General features: G+C 41.7%; 1 protein-coding gene across 1 annotated transcript in view; it reads right to left on the bottom strand.

The window, feature by feature from the left end:
* kcnh8 (potassium voltage-gated channel, subfamily H (eag-related), member 8) overlaps positions 1-21,281 on the bottom strand; it is a 153,415-nt gene that overhangs the window by 32,539 nt on the left and 99,595 nt on the right. Inside the window, exons 8-10 of the mRNA XM_055225495.1 lie at positions 16,887-17,096; positions 9,381-9,580; positions 6,075-6,324 (exon numbers count right to left, since the gene is read on the bottom strand). Coding sequence (XP_055081470.1) covers positions 6,075-6,324; positions 9,381-9,580; positions 16,887-17,096 — 660 coding nt within the window. The remainder of the gene's footprint in view (positions 1-6,074; positions 6,325-9,380; positions 9,581-16,886; positions 17,097-21,281) is intronic.

Genomic DNA, 21,281 nt, shown 5'->3' with positions numbered 1-21,281 from the left:
AGCATGTTTATTGCACAGAAAACATGTTCTCACTATGAGCAGGCTTGCATCTCCACAAACCTGGCACATATTTGGCCTAGAGACACATTTGACCTGCTTGTTTCCATGGACTTGTTGTTGCTTTAACTATAATCTCTCACAGTATGCCATATAACATGTTTATTTCCATGGAGAATGTTCCGAATTATGCTTTTAACTTTATTTTTCCATGGAATGTTGTAGGTGCCACTTTCAAGTTCCATACATTTGTTATTGAATGAGAAATAAACAGGAGAGGAGAGAAAGTAAATAAACTGCGTTGCTCAAATGTTTTTACTTTCTCTTTAGCATAACTGACCAAAACAATGAAAAACACATGCTAGTGGGACTGTAGTTTGTCATTGCTGCTGATCTAAAAGGAGTGAGTACACATCCAAACACATGTCTAAAGTTCTCCTGGCTGTTTCTTACCTCATGCAGTTGAATGCCTCTCCCAGCCTGCTTCTAATGTAAATAGGACTGTACTGTTACACACAGATATCCGAGTATGTACCAACTTCTCCAGATGTGTTATTGAGATCTTTGAGATTCGATTCATGACACCTCAACAGTAGCTCCCGGGTTAACGTGCATTTTGATAAACAGGTTTAAAGTGGACCAGGCCTGGTATCTGGTTTTCCTGGCGTGCATTTGTAAACGGAGAGATCGAAACTGTCTTGTACATGTTGTATGATAAGCATCTGGAGTTAGCTCAAACAGAAAGTATAAAAGGAGTCATCACCAATCACAAAGTAATACTGTAATACTGTACAGTACTTTTTGAGTTATACCAATCAACGATTACAAAAACACAATACAAAATTAGAACACTACACATTGTCTTGCCCTCATTTAAAGCCCGGCTGGTTTGGATCCTGTTTCCCCATTAATTAAAAGTGAAATGACTTTTTGTGTCATAAATGATTTTCATAATTTGAGGATTTCCAGTGTCTATTTTTAACCCGGCTGTTTGGCATTCTGTTTGAATTATTGTAATTAGCTGTTGGCAACACAAAGCAGAGTCTCAGAGTGTGAAATGGAGCACTGACTGGACAAGAAGAAAAGACAGGATGAAAGAGAGGAAGAGAGAAGAGAGGGAGGAAGAGGAACGGGAGAGGAGGCAAGGATGGTGGAGCAGAAGGAAGAAGGGAAAGAGGTGGAAATAAGAGGGATGAGAAGAAAAGAGGAGAGAAAGAAAGGGGGGAAGGACGGTAGCTAGAGGTACCAATAGAGGATAGGGTGAGAGAGAGAGAGAGAGCGGGGAGGAGAGTTGGGGCAGAAGGAAGTGGCGAGAAAAGGAAGAAAGGTAGGGGAGATAAAAGAAGAGAGCGAGAGAGGAAATATAAGAGGAGAGAGAGGTGTGAGTGAATGAGAGAGGAAAGGAAGAGGGAAGAGACAGCGGGAGGGAGGGAGCAAAGAAAGACAGAGAGAGGGGTGTAGAGTGGGGATTAGAGAGGGGTAGTGGTAGAAGGAAATGGAGAGAAAGGAAAAAGAGGGAGGAGATAGAAGAGAAAAGAAAAGGGGGAAATATAGAGAGAGAGTGGAGAGAAGAGAGGGGAGGAGAAATAGGGGACAGAGAGGTGGTTAAAATGGGAAAGGTGGGGCAGAAGGAGGGTGACAGTTGGGAAAGGAGAGAGAGAAAGAGGGCGGAAAGAGAGGGGAATGAGTGAGAGAGCAAAAAAGAGAAGGAGGAGAGAGTGAATGAGTTAGAAAAATCAGAGCGAGAGAAGAGAGAGGGGCAGAGATGAGTGAATAAGAGAAAAAGGGACAGGAGAGAGAGGAGAGTAAAAAGAGGAAAGAAGAGTGAGTGGGTGAGAGAGAAAAGGAGAGACGGAGGGAGAGAAGGAGAGTGAAGGAGGAGAGAACAGAAGTAAAACAAGGAGATGAGAGTGTGAGTGAATGAGACAGTAAAAGGTGTGCTGTTTAACAAAAAAGTGGTATTGCTGTATTGTTTCGCAGTATGGCATTTGATTTATCTATCTCCATGGGGACAGAGGTGAGGTCAGATCTGTGGAGAGACTCACAGTGAGAGTGCATGTTTATTAAGGTATTTTTGAGCAAGAAAACACCTGAAATTCAACAAATGCAAGATGGATATGTTTAATGCCATACAGTGGAACATTAAAGTGAAAGCAATATAATCGCCATGGAAACAAAGTGAGTAGTTTATACTAAAAGTTGCAAAAAAGCTAATAAAAAATAAAATGGAACAAACTCGAGTAGTTTATTTTAATACATAATTTTTTCAGCCCAATGTTTAGTTTTCCCTGACAGTTTTGATTTCTCACTAGTGGTTGTCCTCCGTGAAAGACAGCGCCATCTGCAGTCCAACTTTTTCAGTACATTATCTCAGGTGTGTGACCGTAAAAAGGCCCCTCATCCCAGTTTAAAGTCCCATGGGCATGTTTTTGTATTTCCTTGTATTGCCTTGCCTCCTCCTACCTGAGAAACTGCCTTGAAGAAGTCGGACTGCAGATGAAGCTGTCGTCCTGCCTCCACCGGTAGGAAGACAGCGCCAAAACCTGTTTAAATCAGCTGATTGGACACGTCACATCAACATCACATGACCGCTCTGTGGAAGAACGCTAGTGAGCAATCAAAATGAGAAAAAACTTGAATGTGTCCCCTATCTTTGGACCTTTTTTTAAAACGGTAAGAGTGCAGGCCACATACAGCTCCTTTAAAAATGTAAAAGGCGCCCGATACTTGGAGAGGAGGATGGACGATGCAGCGTGTGAGGAGATGTTGGAATGGTGAGGCAGTGATGGAGCAGTAGGATAGTTTTTGTGGGTACATGTCTACAACTGTCTAAATGTTTTAAGAGTTTCACAAAAGGAAATTGAATTGTGTCAACTGGACAAAAGTTTAAGAGTGAATATGTTTGAACGCTCATCCAAGAGGCTTCTTCATTTCTGACAGGATACTGGAATCAGTTAAACCCACTGAACTACTCTATGAACTGTCCCTGAGTCATGAGAGATTGTTCAACCCTCTTTTGGGTGACCTAACACCGATAAACATACTCTGACTGTAGGTGTGCTAGTGCAAGGGTGTGATAGTTTAAGTGAAGTCATTCCTTTAGACAGATTAAAGAACTGAAGAAGCTTCTTGGATGTGTGACAAAACATATGTACTCAAGTTTGACAAAATTAAATGTTCTTTTGCGATGGAACTTACCTAGACAACTGAAGGCATCTTATTTGGGTGCTATCTGTGCTCGATTTTAGGCAGGTAAACTTGCAAAATGAAAATATAAAGGTCCTAAAATGGAACCCTGAACTCCACAGCAACAGTGGGCTAACTGAACAGATCTGGTCTTTCTTCAAGATATGACCTGAGCCACTTCAGGACCACACTTTTGATGCCAACATAATTCTTAAGATGGGAAATCAAAAGTTGTGATCAACAGTGTCAAATGCTGCAGTCAAATTTAAAAGCAGTAAAACAGTGGAAGAATGAGAATCAGCAGTCAAAATAAGACCATTAAAAACTCTTAAAAGTGCAGTTTCAGTGCTGTGACAAGTTTTAAATCCAGAAATTTTTCAAAGATGCAATTTTCCTCCAAATAGGTTTGAATTTGCACAAAGACAAATTTCTCAAACACTCTTGAAATTGGTCTATAGTTTGACAGAATGTCAGAATCCAAATTGTGTTTTTTAGGCAAAGTCTGAACAATAGCATGTTTAAAAGCACCAGGGACACATCCTGAGCTCAGAGAGGTGATCATAATTATCATCAGATAAGGAACAATCACACAAAATACATGTATTAAGAGCTTGTAGGGAATACAGTCAAGTGAACAGTCAGAAAGTTTTAGCTGTCGTGCAACATGACAGATCACCAAGAGACACATGATCAAGTGTATTCAAAAATCACAGTACAATCAGGTTTTACAGGAGTCAGCAGTACAGGGTGGGGCTTAGTCCCTAGAAAACATTCTCTACACAAAAAAAGAAAAATCGTTCACACAATGACTGTCAATATAGTACTGGCAGACTCAACACAATTCACAAGGCAGTTTAGGGTATTAAAAAGTACTTGGGGTCTATGACTTTGGCACACTTTGGCTTTGGCGCACTTTACAGCTTTCTGATAATTACTCAGTCTCTTTAAATACCCAAAGAAACATACAGCCCGTCCTTATTCTACCTCGTCTCAGCCCGTCCACAATCTCGCCTGAGCGCACATGTGTGTTCACTTAACCATGGCTGGGACATGGCCTTTGGGCTCCAGGTTTTCAAAGGAGCCACAGAGTCAAGAGCAGTGGTGCAGGTAGAATTAAGTAGTTGTAGAACCTCATCACCACTTGAAATGTCCAAAGTTGGGCCAAAATAAATGAATGCCTCAGTGAATGTCTGTGCAGTTGGAAAGTTAATTGCACATTGGTTGCCTGTAAAGGTGCACGGTTTAGCCCATGAACTCGCTACCAGCCTTAAAGCTTTAAGACAGGCAAATGATTCGATAAGACAAAGCTCCTCAATGCACACATTTAGACTGTATGAAAGAACAAAACTGACAACAATTAAGAAATTATCACACTTACGAACCATTTCTGCCATAACATTTTAGAAATCCATGATACATTTTGGCGGCCACTAGATAAGACACAAGTGTCGCTCTGTAACTCAAACAAATGTAGTTCAAAAGTGGAGAAGGTATTCAATGGACATTGGCTGCATTTAAAGCTGGATTTAAACACAGAGGCTGGCCCTCTACCCTATCCAGAGCTGGAAGGAGAACTGAAAAATGAACAGCCTGGACGTAGGTGAAGAAATGATGTCTGACATGGCACACCTTGAATTGAAAACCATTTCAGGACAGTTTATTGTAAAGCTCATTGAGAAAAGGCCAAGGGTCAACAAAAAAGGGTGGATATTTGTATATTTGGACAAATTTGTAGATAAAATATATAGTCATTTTACTTTTTTCCTAAATTACACAACTCCATACATCTTACATCATATAGTTAATGTCTACAGTATGTACAAAAGAAAGAAGTAACATAAAGAAACATAAAGAAAAACAACAGTGAATGGGAGGTATGTCCAAACTTTTGACTTATAATAGTGCTTCGAAGGATGGACTGCCTCTGACAAGACGGATGTAAGTAGAGTGGGGAGGACCACAGAAAAAATCTTTGGAAGCGCCCTCCTCTCTGTTCAGGACATTGCCCCAAAAGCGCTGTTTGTCCCAGGCCAGAAACATTATCAGGGACCCTTCACACCCCCATCACTGCTGACCTCTAGAAAGAGGTTTTACAGCATCCGATGGAGGACATCCAGGTTCTGCAATTGTTTTTATCCTATGACTGTCAGACTGCTGAATTCCTCTTAAATGTACTATATATAGCAAAAGAAAATTTTACTCTGTCAACTGGACACAAGCTTTAGAGTGAAGATGTTTTGCTGCTCATCCAAGTTTAAAAATAGTCTCCTTAACTCCCCTCTCATAGCACTTTTTTCTTTGGCTAGGATCTGCACCTCACTGTCTTCAAATGAGTGGTTAGTGGCTATTAGGGGAGTGGCAGTGAGAGGAGTTAAAGAGGCAATTTTTGTTAGGAGAGACAATCCATCTTTGAACAGAAATGGAGACCTTAGACATCATTTATCTCCTATTTATAACTCCAGCCTCAGCCCTAAATCAAAACAAAGAAAACAACAGGGATAGCCAGAGCACCCATCAGGGGCCTGTACAATTATGCTAAATATGACTCAGGGACGGTTCACACTGCTGGCACGTTTATCTGAATTTTTAATCTAAAAACGCTGCACTTTATATAATGCGCTGCTTTTTATTCTGTGTGGAGCAAAACTGCAACCCAATTTTGTCCTCTGTATACTTAATACATGAGATCTAAAAAATATATATATTTACAGTCATTAAGCAGAAAACATTACTCAAGTTTTTTGGGTTTTTTTTGCTGTTCCTTTTTAAATGATTAAACTGGTAGAGTAGATGGTGGAAATGTACCTAATTTGCTGAATGCCGCCTGCCATTAAACCAAACGAATAAGAAATGTGCTTTTGTTCGTGTGTGTGTGTGTGTGTGTGTCGTACCCAGAATCGCGAGCACCATCCCGTCCTTGAGCACCTCCATAGAGCCTGAGCAGACGAAGAAGATGGCCTGCAGAGCGTCGCCCTCCCTCAGCAGGTACTCCCCAGGTGCACAGAAGGATGTCTTTATGTGCAGGGACAGGGAGCGCAGACACCCCCTGCTGGCCGAGGCAAACAGAGACAGCTCCAGGATCTCCTTGTTCAGGTGCATGGTGATGTCTGAGCGCAGTTCATCTGGGAAGTCCTTGAGCAGCTGCAGGGGGCACAAAGGAGCAAAGAACGGATGTGGATTCATATTTTTGTTCAATAAAAATACATTTCAGCTCTATTTGAATATACTATGTTACGCTATTTAATAATTATTTTGATCTATATTTTTATTTTATGTTCCATCCATTTCACTTTCCTCACTCCAGACACTTCCTTCAGCTACTCCAGTGTGACCCCAAGGCATTCCCAAGCCAATGTTAAGTTGATTCATTAAAAAAAAAAAAAACAGCATTCATTTATAAAATATATAGGATTTCATAACATCAGTATAAATAAAGCTGGGGCTATCACACCACCCTGAGGCACTCTAGTGAATGAGAGTCTAATTTGTATTTGCTGTGAAAGAAGTAATCACATTGCCTGAGATCCACAATAGACACTTCTACAATACTTTATGAAGGTGTGAGTCTGGTCACTAGTGAATCTCCCTGTTTTCAAATCGGTGTGACTGACAGGTGGATTAGCCAATCAGAGACACACATGGCCCGTCCATTTTGGAAAAAATAAAAGAAACAAACGTCACAGGGGACTGAAAAACATTGTGGATTTCTTCAGGATCAATGGCACTAAACTGATGGCACTAATCTGATTTTATTTGTAAATCATGGAGGATCAATGAGCTCCTTTGTTTCATATGTATTACTGAAAAATAAATCAGATTGCATGGTCACATTTGACCAGGCTTGAGTGGCAACAGGGGGTATGGGAACCAGACTGATGTCAATGTATAAAAAATACAGAGAGATATCATTCTGTATTTGCCAGGCAACTAATCACACAAGCAAAGTGTTCCCAAAGGTTTATGTAGAATTTATTATTTATTTATGACAGTCCAGTGATAGTCAATCAAGTGTTTAGGTAGAAATTGATGCTCAGATATTCGTAAATTATCCAACAAAAAAAGTCATCGGCCTGTCATAGTATGCTTTGGGACAGGTTTCACATCTGCTCTCTACTGGTAACAAAAGTCTATAATTGTACACATAGTAGCTTTCAACTTGTCAAAATGAATGGATAAAATATGATGCATCATTTGTACTTAAAGCCTTTATTTTTATTTTATTGCACAAAAAATATTCGTCCTGACTCTCACTTGGCCTTCACTAGGGTCTCCTCCTGTTTGTGTGCAGTGGAGAGAGAGAGAAAGAGAGGAACGAGTGGGGATGTGGAGTGAAGATAGGATAGAGAGAGGAGCGAAGGGATCTGCGTCCTGACTCTTACTTGGCCTCCTCCTGCTTGTCTCCTTTGTTCCTTTGGCTATAACCCTCCACAGTATGGCAGAAAACCCATCTATCTCCACGGTGAATGTTCCGAAGTATGGCTTTAACGTTCTGTTTCCAAGGAATCACGCAGGTGACGATCCAGGTATTGCAAAAACAGACTTCCCTGCTTCCCTCACCAATCTCAGCTTCAAATAGAGATTCTTCAAGCACACACAGTAAACACTTTAAGCTTTAGTCATTTATCTGAAATTGTTGTTCAGTTTAAGGTGAGTTATTTTTTATATGTTTTTTTTTTCTTGTCGTCGAGGCTCTAAAGACATTTCCCTGGAGCGTTCCTTTGTTTGCTTGCCTCATGAGTGATGGTTGGACTGTTTCTCCATTTGATCAAATTGTTCTGTAAAACCCTCCCGTACTGGTGTTGTTGTTCTACAGCTCAGACTGAATAGAAGTACTGCAGTACACAAATGCCCTCCCCTACAGTATTCAGGAGTGTAAAAGTTCCCTCTCTGCTGTTCCACTCTAGCACCTCACAATCAATGTCCCATCAGACGCCGCTGATTACAGAGAAGAGTAGAAGGAGAGCAGGGTTCACTGAAGGGAGCTGGGTTCTCATCAATGCACACCAATCCCCTGCACCCCACCCCTCCATCACCTCTCCCCTCGCACCCTTAACCCCCCTGGCCCTCCAGCACCCCCTACTCTCTACAGTATATGCTTGTGTCTGTTGTACATTTATAATCTATGACACCTCTGGAGCCTTATGTTTTGGACATTTTAAGTCCCAATATGGCCAAACCTCCTTGTCCGCCAAAAAACGAGAAGATACAAGTCCGCAGATTTGTACCAAAATGACTAAGCTGGCGAATCTTACGTGTATCACTGATTAAGAAAATAAACTTCCTACGTCACAGTGGGTATGTACCGGTAGTGGTCAAAATGGGGGTTGATTAGAGCAATAATGTCTTGAATACAGGAAAATAAAGATTACTCATTCATGAAAACATTATATATGCATGAATCACTGACGGTACAACTTTTGGTGAAAATGTTATATTGTGATTTTCTGTTTAATGCAGCTCTATGCTCTAAACAAACACTTTTCTGCACTAACACCTCTCATTCTAAAGCTCAGAGTGAATGACAGCTGGATTTAACCAAGCAAAGTCAAGTGTGGACTATTTGAAGAAGCAGATGAGACCATTTATCAAAGCAATGTAGGGATATTAAGTGTAAATGAATCATGGTTAAATTCTAAATTATGTGTGACTGGCTCAGCTGTTGGCGGCAGGTTGGTACCTCAAATCGACATAAACATCATAGGTAGAGCTATGACATCCACTGACCTATAGGTTGATGGTTCGATTCCTGCTCCCACAGATGAATACTGTCCTTGGGTAAGTGTCTGCATACACTGGTTTATGAGTGTGTGTGGCTTTGTGAGTGTGAGTGTTTTCTTGATGTAAAGTGCTTTGAGTGCCTTGAAAAGTGCTATATAAAAATGTGACCATTTACTATTACCTACTGACCCTGAAACTTTATACAAACTCAGTTTCCTAAGAGTCCAAATAAGTCCCATACTTGTACATGTCTGTGTAATCCCTCAATCGTCCAGGTCTGATCCATGGTAAAAGCCAAAAGTAAAATATGTCAATTGGACAAATACGTCTGAAGACGTTTGGCTGCTAATCCAAGCCGCTTTTTCAGTTCTTCTTCCATTTTACTTTTGGCTTTTACCAAACTTGTACATGCAGATATCCCAAGTGTCCCATGGTCCCACCACAAATACAGGACTGATGCATGAGAGGCAGCTCATTACCTCATTGCAGTCGATGCCGTTGTTGACCGACCAGGTGGTCTGGAAGTACTCGAGCATGCGCTGCTTGAGGGTCTGGGGCAGATGGTGCACCCTGATGAAGTCCTTGAGGTCCTTGGTCCTGGTGTGGTACTGGGACCAGCGCGAGTACATCCTCTGAATTATGGCCGTCACGTTTCCAAAGACCAAGGCGTGCATCAGAGCTGAAGCAAGGGGCACAGGAGAATAAGAGGACTTTAATTTGATGTAGTACAGATAGGTTAAGGTTAAACTTTTAGATTTATTTGTTTTTATTGTTTATAGAGGAGAAGAGGGGGAGGATAGAGAAAATACAGAGAGAGAGTAGAGAGGAGAAAAGACGGCGGGGAAAAAACTGGGAATGTAGAGGGAAGACCGGATTGAGAGAAGAGAGAAGCGAGAGAGGTTGTGAAGTGAGAGATAAAGTGGAGGGATAGAGAGAGAGAGCAGGGAAGTCAGAGGGGAGAGATGATGGAGAGATAAGTGAGTAGAAAGAGAGAAAAGAAACAAAGAGGTGAAAGAGGTAGAGGGAAGACAGGATAGGGAGAGAGGAGAGAAGGGGGAGAGGGGGGTGGAGTGAGAGAGAGGAAGGAGAGGAATAGTGGCAGAGACGGGGACGAGTGAGGGGAAAGAATGAGGGGAAGAATAGAAAGAATAAAGAGTAGAGAAAGAGACACATGACGTATAGAGAAAGCAGAGAGAAGCAACAAGGAGGGGAAAAGAGCGGGGATGTAGAGGGAAGACGGGAGTAGAGAGAGGGGAGAATGGGGGGAGAAAGTGAGAGGAAGGAGAGGAATCATTGGAGAGAAAGGGGAGAGTGCGAAGGAAAAGTGGTGAAAGTAGAAAGAGAGAGAAGAGGGGTAGAGAGGAGGCAGGATAGAGGGATGACAGAGAATGAGGAGAGCGGGGGTCTCCTCAGGGGTCTGTCTGAGCACCTCTAAACAGGTCAATGGTCTCTCACACAAACAAAACCACACACACACAAACATACACAGTCAGTCACACAAAACAATATTATGCTGTGTGAAGGAGAGGTTCTGTAATGCTCGCCACGGGAAATTTCCTGGTCGACCGGCAGCCTATGAAGACCAGCGTTTGATGCAAGACTGTCACAGAACGGTTCTGCTGTGGCTCTTTGAGGAGCTGTCAGCGGCCGACCGTTCTCGCGCGGCGGATAGATTTTTTTTTTTGCTTTGTTTCATCACAGCCCAAACTCTGCCATGAAGTCATGTAGCCCAAAAACTACTGCTGTGTCAATGCGCTGCTAACATCAACTAAACACTTCTCTTGGCCCTTTCGAAAAACAAACCTTATGCATTCACAAACTGCAGGTTCTAAAATGACGATGCACATAACAAATAAAAGAGTCGTATTATTGGCAAAAAACAGTTACTAAAATGCAGCAGAATACAGTATGCGATTTTGTGCAAAATTATCCTTGGGGAAAAACACCTCAAACGTCTCTACACGCTGAAAAGGGCTGGCAGACTGATAATAGGCCGCTGTATTTCAAACTCTCCCGGAAGATTTCAGAGCCCCACTGCGCCTCTGTGTACATGTGTCATCCACCTGTAGTAATCATGTGCAATACTGTGCAACATCATGTGAATCATCTCCTGTATAATACATCAAGTCACTTTACCTTTAAAAAGAACGTAAGGTGCCATCCTCTGTAGAAGGAGACCTACACCAGATTCAAGTATGAAGGGGGATGGGGCACTGAAGCTGGAAAAATATGTCTGCTTCTTTAGAAAGGCAGTATTTTAAGACATGAGCTGCCAAAGCAAAAGGTACTAAGAGTGTGTTTAAAGGTCAGAAACACAAATGCTGTTGCCAGAGCAGCCAGTCACTTCTACATTCTGTTTGAATCCAGAAGGGTCTGTAATGGGACCATAGAGTGTGACTAAGCTCCGTCCAAACTTGAGAAGGTCCAACCACAGCTGCTCATTTGTATCATGTGTACAGGAAGTCCGCATGGGCGCGATTCTGGTTCCATCGACTCCGGCTCCAATTCACTTTCTATTGACTTTCACTTTCTATCAGCCTTCTCTCTGTAACTGCAACTGTCAGGGTTATTATTTTGATCTTAAAATGTTCGTATTAACCCCCTCTACATGATCCTGGTACTTTTTTATTTCAAACTCACCCCATAACTGCAATCCTCGATGAGGTTCATTTGACTGGAGCAGAACGCTACGGGTGACGTCACACTCACTTAGTCCTCTTCTCTATACAGTGCATGCATTATACACATCCGATTTTGGGGTTTACATTTTAATAATCGACTGACTCCAGAAAACTGACATTTGCATGATTTTTGAGTGTGTGTAAACATTCCCACGTATTTATTTATTTATCTTTATTTATACAGGGGGACCCAATGAGAGCACTTGGGCTCTCTTTTTCATGGGTGCCCTGTTTAAAATACAACACAAACCGAAAAAACAATCAAAACAAATAAGTCCATAAAAAACATCAATAACAAGTGCAGGTGTGTGTATAAACGTTTGTTATCAGATTATTAAATTGCAATTGTGTCACCAACGTGCCCAGTTTTGCTTTTCCTTGGAGCATATTCCATTTTTGTGAAGCAAAACAGCCAAAAGCCTCTTTCCCATCTCAGTTCTGCTGTGGCTCGTCCTTAGTCTTATGCAGTCATGTGATCTGGTGTTAAATGTTCCGGTATCAATAATTAACAAGCAGGTGAGGTATTCTGGCAGTTTTTGAAGTAATCCCTTATAGATAAACTTAATGCAGTGCTGTTCTCTTCTAACAGACAGTGATGGCCAACCCACTTTTTCATAGAGCGTACAGTGATGAGTTATAAATCCATCACCTGTAACAAAGCGAAGGGCCGAGTGAAATAGTGGATCCAATGGTTTCAAAGCAGAGGCTGAAGTCTGCATATACACCACATCCCCATAATCCAATAGGAAGGTCGCTTGCACTATTTCTTTTCTGTAACTCACTGGCATACAATATTTGTTTCTGTAATAAAATGATAATTTAGATTTTAAACTATTACATAATTCTGAGATATGTTTTTAAAGGACAAGTTTTCATCAAGCCAAAATCCAAGATAAGTGTCGACTCTTCCAATGGATGTACCATTTAGCGTGTAAAGGTTTGTAGCTTGCATGTTAATGAAATGTTTTTTAGAAAAAATCTTACACTTAGTTTTACTTGCATTCAAAAACAGCTTAAGATTATATAAATAAGTATAGTTTTCTGAAGCTTGTTTTAAATGGTTGTCAATCTTTCACTACACCATCTGCTGTTATAAACTATAGGTGCAGTGTCGTGGAGTGGTTAGCACAGAGAAAAGGGGGAGCAGGGCTGAGAGGAGAGGAGGGGTGCACTGTGGAAGCCCCGAGGCAGAGGGAGACATTTAAAGATGGTGTCCAATCAGAGCGAGGTCAGCCCCTGCTCCCCAAAATATTAACCTACTTTTACAGTGAAACAGGGCAGATAGGACAGCTATAAGCGCTCTATAGCACGGAACAGTTTATGATATAGGGCGGCCACTTTAATAGGTACACAGAAAAAAACTGAATGATAATATATCGAATTGCATTAGCATCTACGCTGTACTTTCTAGATTGTACATTTGGTCGAATTTAACCCCACATTATTCATTCACTACATATGACTCTCTGACTACCTTCACTTCAATTAATCGCACCTGAACCTGTGTTGCCAGAGCCTTAACCTGCAGAGAAAAGAAACATATATGTTTTTTTCATGCTCTATCTTGGATTTATTCAGTTACATGTGTTTTTATTGCTCGAAATACTTTGAAAACTATGCCTTCTCTCCACAATCTCACAATCTGATCTATAACTTTGCCTGGCCATCACTTGCTTTTCTCCATACAGATAGGTTTAATGCCCTACTGTGGAACATTCCAGGCAAAGCAAAAACATCTCCATAGACTAAAGACAAGCAGATGGCTTCTCAACCAGAAAAATTACATACTGCACCTCAAAATGCAAATCCAGAGCTGCAGAGGACCCTGAGTACCACCAGAAGAAGCCCATGTACCACAGTCTGAGAACCAGTGCAGTAAAGCATCCAAACGTCTGCTTTCAGACATTTTATCCACTATATTTGTTACTAGGGAAACCTCCACAAGCGTGAGTAAATTAAGATGTGTAGTTTTTGCTAGCCCACATTTAGCTTTAGCTGTTTCCTGTCCAGAATAACACATCACTTTGAGAACACCAAAGCACTCAAAACGATCGAAACAGTGCACTAGTTTAGACGTGTCATAATTTGTGATATGTGCATCACTGATACAGCTAAGTACTTTTACTGCACAGAAAAGCTGGCGACACACTACGCAGGAAGTAGTGTGGTTAACAATTAAGTTAACCAGGACTAAACCGGGACTAAACCAGGACTAAACCAGGACTAAACCAGGACTAAACCAGGACTAAACCAGAGCTAAACCAGGACTAAATCAGGACTAAACCAGAGCTAAACCAGGACTGAACCAGGGCTAAACCGGGACTAAAGCAGGACTAAAGCAGGACTAAACTAGGACTGAACCAGGACTGAACCAGGACTGAACCGGGACTGAACCAGGACTGAACCGGGACTGAACCGGGACTAAATCGGGACTAAACCGGGACTAAACCAGGACTGAACCAGGGCTAAACCAGGACTAAACCAGAGCTAAACCAGGAGTAAACCAGGACTAAACACGGAGTAAACCGGGACTAAACTGGGACTAAACCAGAGCTAAACCGGGACTAAACCAGGACAAAACCAGGACTAAACCGGGACTAAACCAGAGCTAAACTGGGACTAAAGCAGGACTAAACCAGGACTGAACCAGGACTGAACCAGGACTGAACCAGGACTGAACCAGGGCTATACCAGGACTAAAGCAGGACTAAACACGGACTAAACCAGGGCTAAACCAGGACTAAACCGGGACTAAACCAGGACTGAACCAGGGCTAAACCAGGACTAAACCCGGACTAAACCCGGACTAAACCCGGACTAAACACGGACTAAACACGGACTAAACACGGACTAAACACGGACTAAACACGGACTAAACCAGGACTAAATCAGGACTAAACCAGAGCTAAACCAGGACTGAACCAGGACTAAACCAGGACTGAACCAGGACTAGACAAGGACTGAACCGGGACTAAACCGGGACTAAACCGGGACTAAACCAGAGCTAAACCAGGACTAAGTCAGGATTAAACCGGGACTAAACCGGGACTAAACCAGGACTAAACCAGAGCTAAACCAGGACTAAACCAGGACAAAGACAGGACTGAACCAGAGCTAAACCAGGACTAAATCAGGACTAAACCAGAGCTAAACCAGGACTAAACCAGGACTAAACACGGACTAAACCGGGACTAAACCAGGACTAAACCAGAGCTAAACCAGGACTAAACCAGGACAAAACCAGGACTGAACCAGGGCTAAACCAGGACTAAACCAGGACAAAACCAGAGCTAAACCAGGACTAAACCAGGACAAAACCAGGACTAAACCAGAGCTAAACCAGGACTAAACCAGGACAAAACCAGGACTGAACCAGAGCTAAACCAGGACTAAATCAGGACTAAACCAGAGCTAAACCAGGACTAAATCAGGACTAAACCAGGACGAAACCGGAACTAAACTGGAACTAGAGTTTTATTCTGCACTTTTCTTCATTAATGTCAATCTCATGATGATTATTAGGCCCGAGCCCATACAGGGCGTAGGGCCTATTGCTTCCGCAACGATGAGTGACTCAATGTTGACGCTGACATGCGTCAACAGGAGTCAATAGGAGGAGTCGTCCCCCATCGCCCCCTGCACAGAACTCCTGTGTCCTAGCAACCCATGCCGTAGGCATGGGACATGCATATTTGTTCTTGCTAGCATGTCAGCTTCGCCTATTGACTCAATGTTGCATGGTGTTGCCATGGCGATGCCTGGAAAACCCATGTTTTTGCATTTTGTGCATCAGCACTTCCAATGTGTTTTGACTTGTTTTGTGACAAGTGCAGCCCAAAGTCGTAGAAAGTAGTAAAAAAGGGACAAGTGGCACGTCAGCGCCACACACAGGGAGTGCCGGCTCGGCCGAGTGCGAAGCACGGCCCGTGAGGGCCGTTCGATGCCGCTTGCGGCTTTAATTTGTTTTCTTTTTCCTATGTATGACTCCCCCTGGCATTCTATGTTTTCTTATGTTGTGTTCTGTATCTTATCTTTGTGATATTGACTTTTCTACAATAAAATAATAATAATAATAATAATAATAATAATAATAATAATAATAATTTATTTTAAAAATGAAGAAAGTAGGCACGATTTTTACTAATTTTAAATATATAATGATGTTACCTGTGTTAGTGAAACAAATGGAAAAACAATAGAAAAAGTATTTTTGGGCTACAGACAAACTCTGTGGTGGCCTACTTCACCTAAAATAGTGTTAAATAGACCTGGCATTCACTGTTGTGGAAAAAAAGTTTGCATCAGAGCAGGCCAAAGCAGATGAACATAACTTTCAGGGGTTATGAGATTTTCTTTTGTAACTGTGTTGTTTAATTGGCTAACAGAGGACCGTCCCTTTAAGAAAAAAAATGGTAGAATTTTTAACTTACGAAATCACAAAAACAAATTATTTTAACTAAATGTCTCTGTGTGTCAGATGCCCTCCCTGTGTCTCCATACAGGGTTATGGAGGGTTCATCTACAGCAGGGGTCTCAGACTCGCGGCCTGCGGGCCAATTGTGGCCCTGGGGCCCCGAGTTTGCGGCCCCCGCCTTAATATGTAACTTTAATGTTAGTGCGCCCGCGAGTTTGATATGTAAGGCAATTTACAGTGTTGTGTGCAGAGCTGAACGAATCTACCGATCACTGTGGGGTATATAGCTCTCGGGGGCGGGACATCGGCCGGGCTTGCAGCATTGTCATGTTGAGTTTTCTTCCGTGTCTGACTGGTGCCTCGTTTCTATTCTTCCTGAAGATGTGAGACAGGCCTCTACTTTGACAATGTTTAAATCCAGTCTCCATCCGCTGTGCATATGATATTGTGCACGTGTCTCTTTAATATACATTTTATGATGATTATTTATGATTATTTATGTTTTGATTTGTATTATTGTGATTTTAGTAGAAGTAATAATATGTGTATAAATAGTTGTGGTAGTAGCCATAGTAGTAGAAGCAGTAGTGCAAATAGAAGCAGTAGTACCAGTAGCAGTTATTGTAATAGTAGCAGCAGTAGTAATAATATAAGTATGTAAATAGTTGTAGTAGATGCAATAGTACTAGTAGCAGTAGCAGGAGCATTAATAGTAGTAGCACTATTAGAAGCAGCAGTGCTAATAGTAGTAGCAGTAGTAGTAGTACCTCCTTTAAGCATGACGCAGACACGTTGCCAAAGCCCATACTGCTGAGCACTACTATAATAGCGCTAGTATGCAGTAGTAGTGATAATAGTAGTAATAGTAGCAGTAGTAACAGTAGTAGTACCTCCTATGAGCATGACGCAGACAGAGAATATCTTCTCTGCATCAGTATTGGCTGACACATTCCCAAAGCCCACACTGGTGAGGCTGCTCAGGGTGAAGTACAGGGATGCGATGTAGACACTGCGGATGGACGGACCACTGCTGCTGCCGTTCACTGCTCCCAGACTGTAGTACGGAGACTCCAGACGCTTCCCCAGCTCGTGCAGCCAACCTAGGACAGAAAGACAGGGGGGCAGGAGGAGAGAGGGGCAGGGGGAACAGGGAATGGGGGGCAGGGGGAAAGGGGACAGGTGAGAGACAAGCTGTGTTCAGTCATAGATCAGCATGAAACCCACTTTTGACGCATTGCATCAGGTTTGTGAAGTTGTAGTGTATTGTTTTGTATCATGCTTGAGTATATTGATGGAAAATTGCTGTGCAGGAGCATAAGTGACCTAAGCTTGTGGGTGGAGCTTTAGATAGAATCGTAGAATCTGCATAGTGCGCAGGAGAGATTGTAGGATAACTCAAACATGCATGAATGACACATGACACCTCTCGATGTTTTTGATGAGGGAACAACATTATAATATGGTAGAAAGATCCCAAAAATCGATTTTGCATAATACCTCTCTTTGAGAATCAAATCTTAAACCTCTTCACTGGGAGGGTGTGTCACAGCTCTGTTTCCTCTCCAGTCTTTCTAAAGACCTTCTCAAATGGGGACAGATCCCCTGTAAAACAAAGTGTACTGAAAAGCCTCATTGTCTCTAAGTACACTTTTTCTCCTCACAAAGTCTGTGCAGTTTTTCTCAGAGGGAGTTCCACTTGATCCTGGGAATTACTAAAGCTGATTGTTGGATAACCATGAGTTGTTATCTAACCGTTTGGCCACTCTGTTTGTTATAAGCCTTACACCTGTTATCAACCACCTCTGTATAAAAACTGTCCATCACTGTGACTCAGTCTGGCTGTCATCACATGCAGGTGATAGAGCCACAGCTCTGTGTGTGTATGTGTGTGTGTGCGTGTGTGTGTGTTAAACCATTAGAACAATATTTGTCAACTACGCCTCTTTGCTTATACAGCAACCAGAAACTATTATATAAATACTTAAAGTGTTGGTTTGCAGAAAATAAAGAAAGTAAAGAAAATTAAAGTATGCAGCATACCGCCAGGCTCAGACTGTACATTAGTGGTCCCCAACCACCGGGCCGTGGACCGGTACCGGTCCGTGGATCAATTGGTACCGGGCCACCGGCCATCCAAGAAATAATTTATTATTTCCGTTGTATTTATTATCTGAGTCTGAACAATCATTTATTTTGAAAAATCTTTTATTTTGAAAAATGACCGGATTCTCTCGGTTACATTTCCGTCACTTGAGCGCCGACAACTTAACCCACAAATTAGCAAAATGAGTAAAAAACAGACGTCTTTGGAAAGTTTCTTTTTGAAGGGGAAAAGGCCCAGTGAAGAGACAGAAAAAGAGCCAACTTCCAAGTAAAAGAAAGCTTTTAACAGACAATACCAAGAGTTCTACTTGAACTATGGATTTATCGCGACAGGTGATTCCCACAGACCAAGCCCGCTCTGCATAATATGCGGCGACCAGCTCTGTAATGAGGCAATGAAGCTTTCAAAACTGCTCCGCCACTTGTAGAGCCCCAAGGTAAAATTTTCAAGCTTTGGCCGGTCTGCGGTGATAAAAAGGTTGGGGACCACTGCTGTACATGGTGTATTTGCAGGGCAGAGGTGCACTTGTATGCCAAAGAATACTGAAAGAAGCTCTGCTGTGTGTCCTCCCTCCACAGCAGAGGTGCTGCGGAGCTCCAAGTTTATTCCAAAAAGTCTTTTTCTAAAAAGCTGCAGAATGACTTGACCTTGCTCACACTAAGTATTGAGTATTTTTGAGCAAAAAAAAGAGAAAAACATCAGTAACTGAGTAAATGCAAGATCAATGCCATAGTGTGGAACATTTCAAGTAAAGCAATAACATGTCTATGGAGACACGGAGATAGCAGACCCCTACATGTGCATGTTTAAAATTTATTTAAGACATTTACAAACAAGTTTTGTTTCACATTTCAGATGGATTTACCATAGATACTATCTGGTCAATTGAAGGATTACACAGACTTTCAGATGGATTGCAAAAATATGATCTGATTAACATTACTGAGAGATATTTCATAAACCTTCTGTACTTGACATAGCAGCCAATGAGCGACGAGGCGATGCACGGCTGTAAGTCTCCTCTGACAGATTCAGTATTGAGCATTGAGTCTACTCACTGCTCACACTGAAATCGAGTTTGAAATGTTAATATCATGACAACACTAATTACAAATACAAGTTTAGAAATCTACTAAATTGTGCTAAAGTACAGAGAATTACTTCTAAAATGTACTCAACTGCAGTAGCATGAGTAGCCTATCAGTTACTTTACTCCCCTGTAATTGAGCTTGTACGTTATTTCAAAGTGACAGTCCATGGATAAAGTAGCTGGAAAAGGTCTAAATGACAGAAGAGAAGCCATATTTCCCCTGAGCTCTGTGGTGGAGACAAAGACACACCAGGGAATGTTTAAGTCTTACTGTCACCTCAGACATCAGCCCCTCATAACAACACTACTGTTCCTCAGTGCATTTGTGATAGACACATTGTAGATTGTTGTAATCATTTGGGTGTTCATTCAGGAATAAAGTACACTAAATGAGAACTGGACAAAACCTCCCATTTCATTGTTTGTAAAGCATAGATTCTCACAATTTGAATTGCTGTGCTTCAAATGACTTCACAACATGCAAATGTTTTAATGTCATCAATAGAGTTGTTAAGTGATGAAATCACATTTGGGTCCAACCAGAAACTTCACAGCTAAACAGGGTCCAAGCACAAATGTGCAAAGAGGGCACATAAGCGACTCTAGGGAGTGAGTTTAGTGAGCTCTAATTTTGAGCGAAGACTTAATATAAATAATAAAACAACAGAAAAAAATCAAATATTGAAAGATGGCTCAGTAGTACTACCTCAAAAAAACAACACAATGACATTGCACCAATAGAAGCCCGGCTCAGAATGTCATTGTAGACAAATGAAAGCATCAAAAATAGGTCAAGTCAAGACATGTAAAAAATATATTATGGCCCTGCTAAACCCTACAGGAAGTCGGCCATATTGGATCAAACCCGGGATTGACAAAATCATCATCATAATCTTTTGACATCTCCTCCAACAGTTTTCATCCACAACACTTCAAACTGTCTAAAATTCTATCTCTGATGTGAATCAAAACTTGTCCTAGAGTTTTTATCTGATGGAGAAGCATCATTAGTACATATCTGGGATCAAAATGTATTAAAACATTTTACATAAGTCTCAGTGTGTGCAGCCAAAGCGCAGTACAGTTGCTCATGTACGCACACACGCACCATTTATGTTTATGAGCTCTGTCTTGTGCACGGAGCGGATGGAGGATAAGAGGAAAAAACAAATGAACTCTGCTCCAAACTCATGGAGAATGCACGCTCACCTTCAGTGGGGATTGTGGACAGACAGAAGTTTTGAAGCCTCGTCTCCTGTTGTCCTTGCTCCTCCACACTGTGGTTTAATCCATAAACTCATGTATCACAGCAGGACTCATATCTGCCTCATACTGGTCTTATTTTCTCTGCTAAAGCGACATGTAAACAAACAAAGGCATGTGATGTCGTCATCGGGCCATGGCTCATTTCTGTAGTGAGCGTGGGCCATAGAGCTCTACATAATCGTGCTTGAGCATGGCTAGTTTCAAAAGTCCTAATGTGAACCTAAACTCACTCGAGGATCTAAAATACATGAATTACTCAATTTACTCGATTCATCATTTTAGCCCTAAAACTTATTTCTTTAAAACTGGCTCTGCAATGTCCAAATGAGGCCGAAACATTTATCTCCAATGCAACAGTGGCAATTTCTCACCAAATATCAAGGGTTGACAGGAAGCCCTCCCACTGAAGCACGCCCTTCTGCTTCCAGTTTTAATTTTTAGCTTTAGTTTTGTTCCTTATTCCTCAAACAAGAAACAATTACCTTTCAAAATCATACGTTTAACCACAAACTGTCTCAAATATGTAAATAATGATGTAATAATCATCATATCATATCTATCATATAACATAGGATTACCAGTGTGTATATCTCACTAACGGCCAGACAAACATAATACTAACTTAGCCTAGCCTAGCTTCTTACCTCAGTCTCCCTCATACACTTTCTGTCCTAACCATAGACTCATGCTTATAACTTTGCTTTAAATCTGTCTCTTGCCTCTCATCTGGGAGTATAATTTACAGTCTGAGAACCACCGATTTCATCACGATTCTTCGACACTGAAACGTCTTTAGATTTCTTTGCAGTGCCAAAGCAGTGTTAG

This window comes from Periophthalmus magnuspinnatus, chromosome 11 (assembly GCF_009829125.3).
Source record: "Periophthalmus magnuspinnatus isolate fPerMag1 chromosome 11, fPerMag1.2.pri, whole genome shotgun sequence".
Lineage (NCBI taxonomy): Eukaryota > Metazoa > Chordata > Actinopteri > Gobiiformes > Gobiidae > Periophthalmus > Periophthalmus magnuspinnatus.
This window is presented reverse-complemented; position numbering and strand designations above follow the sequence as displayed.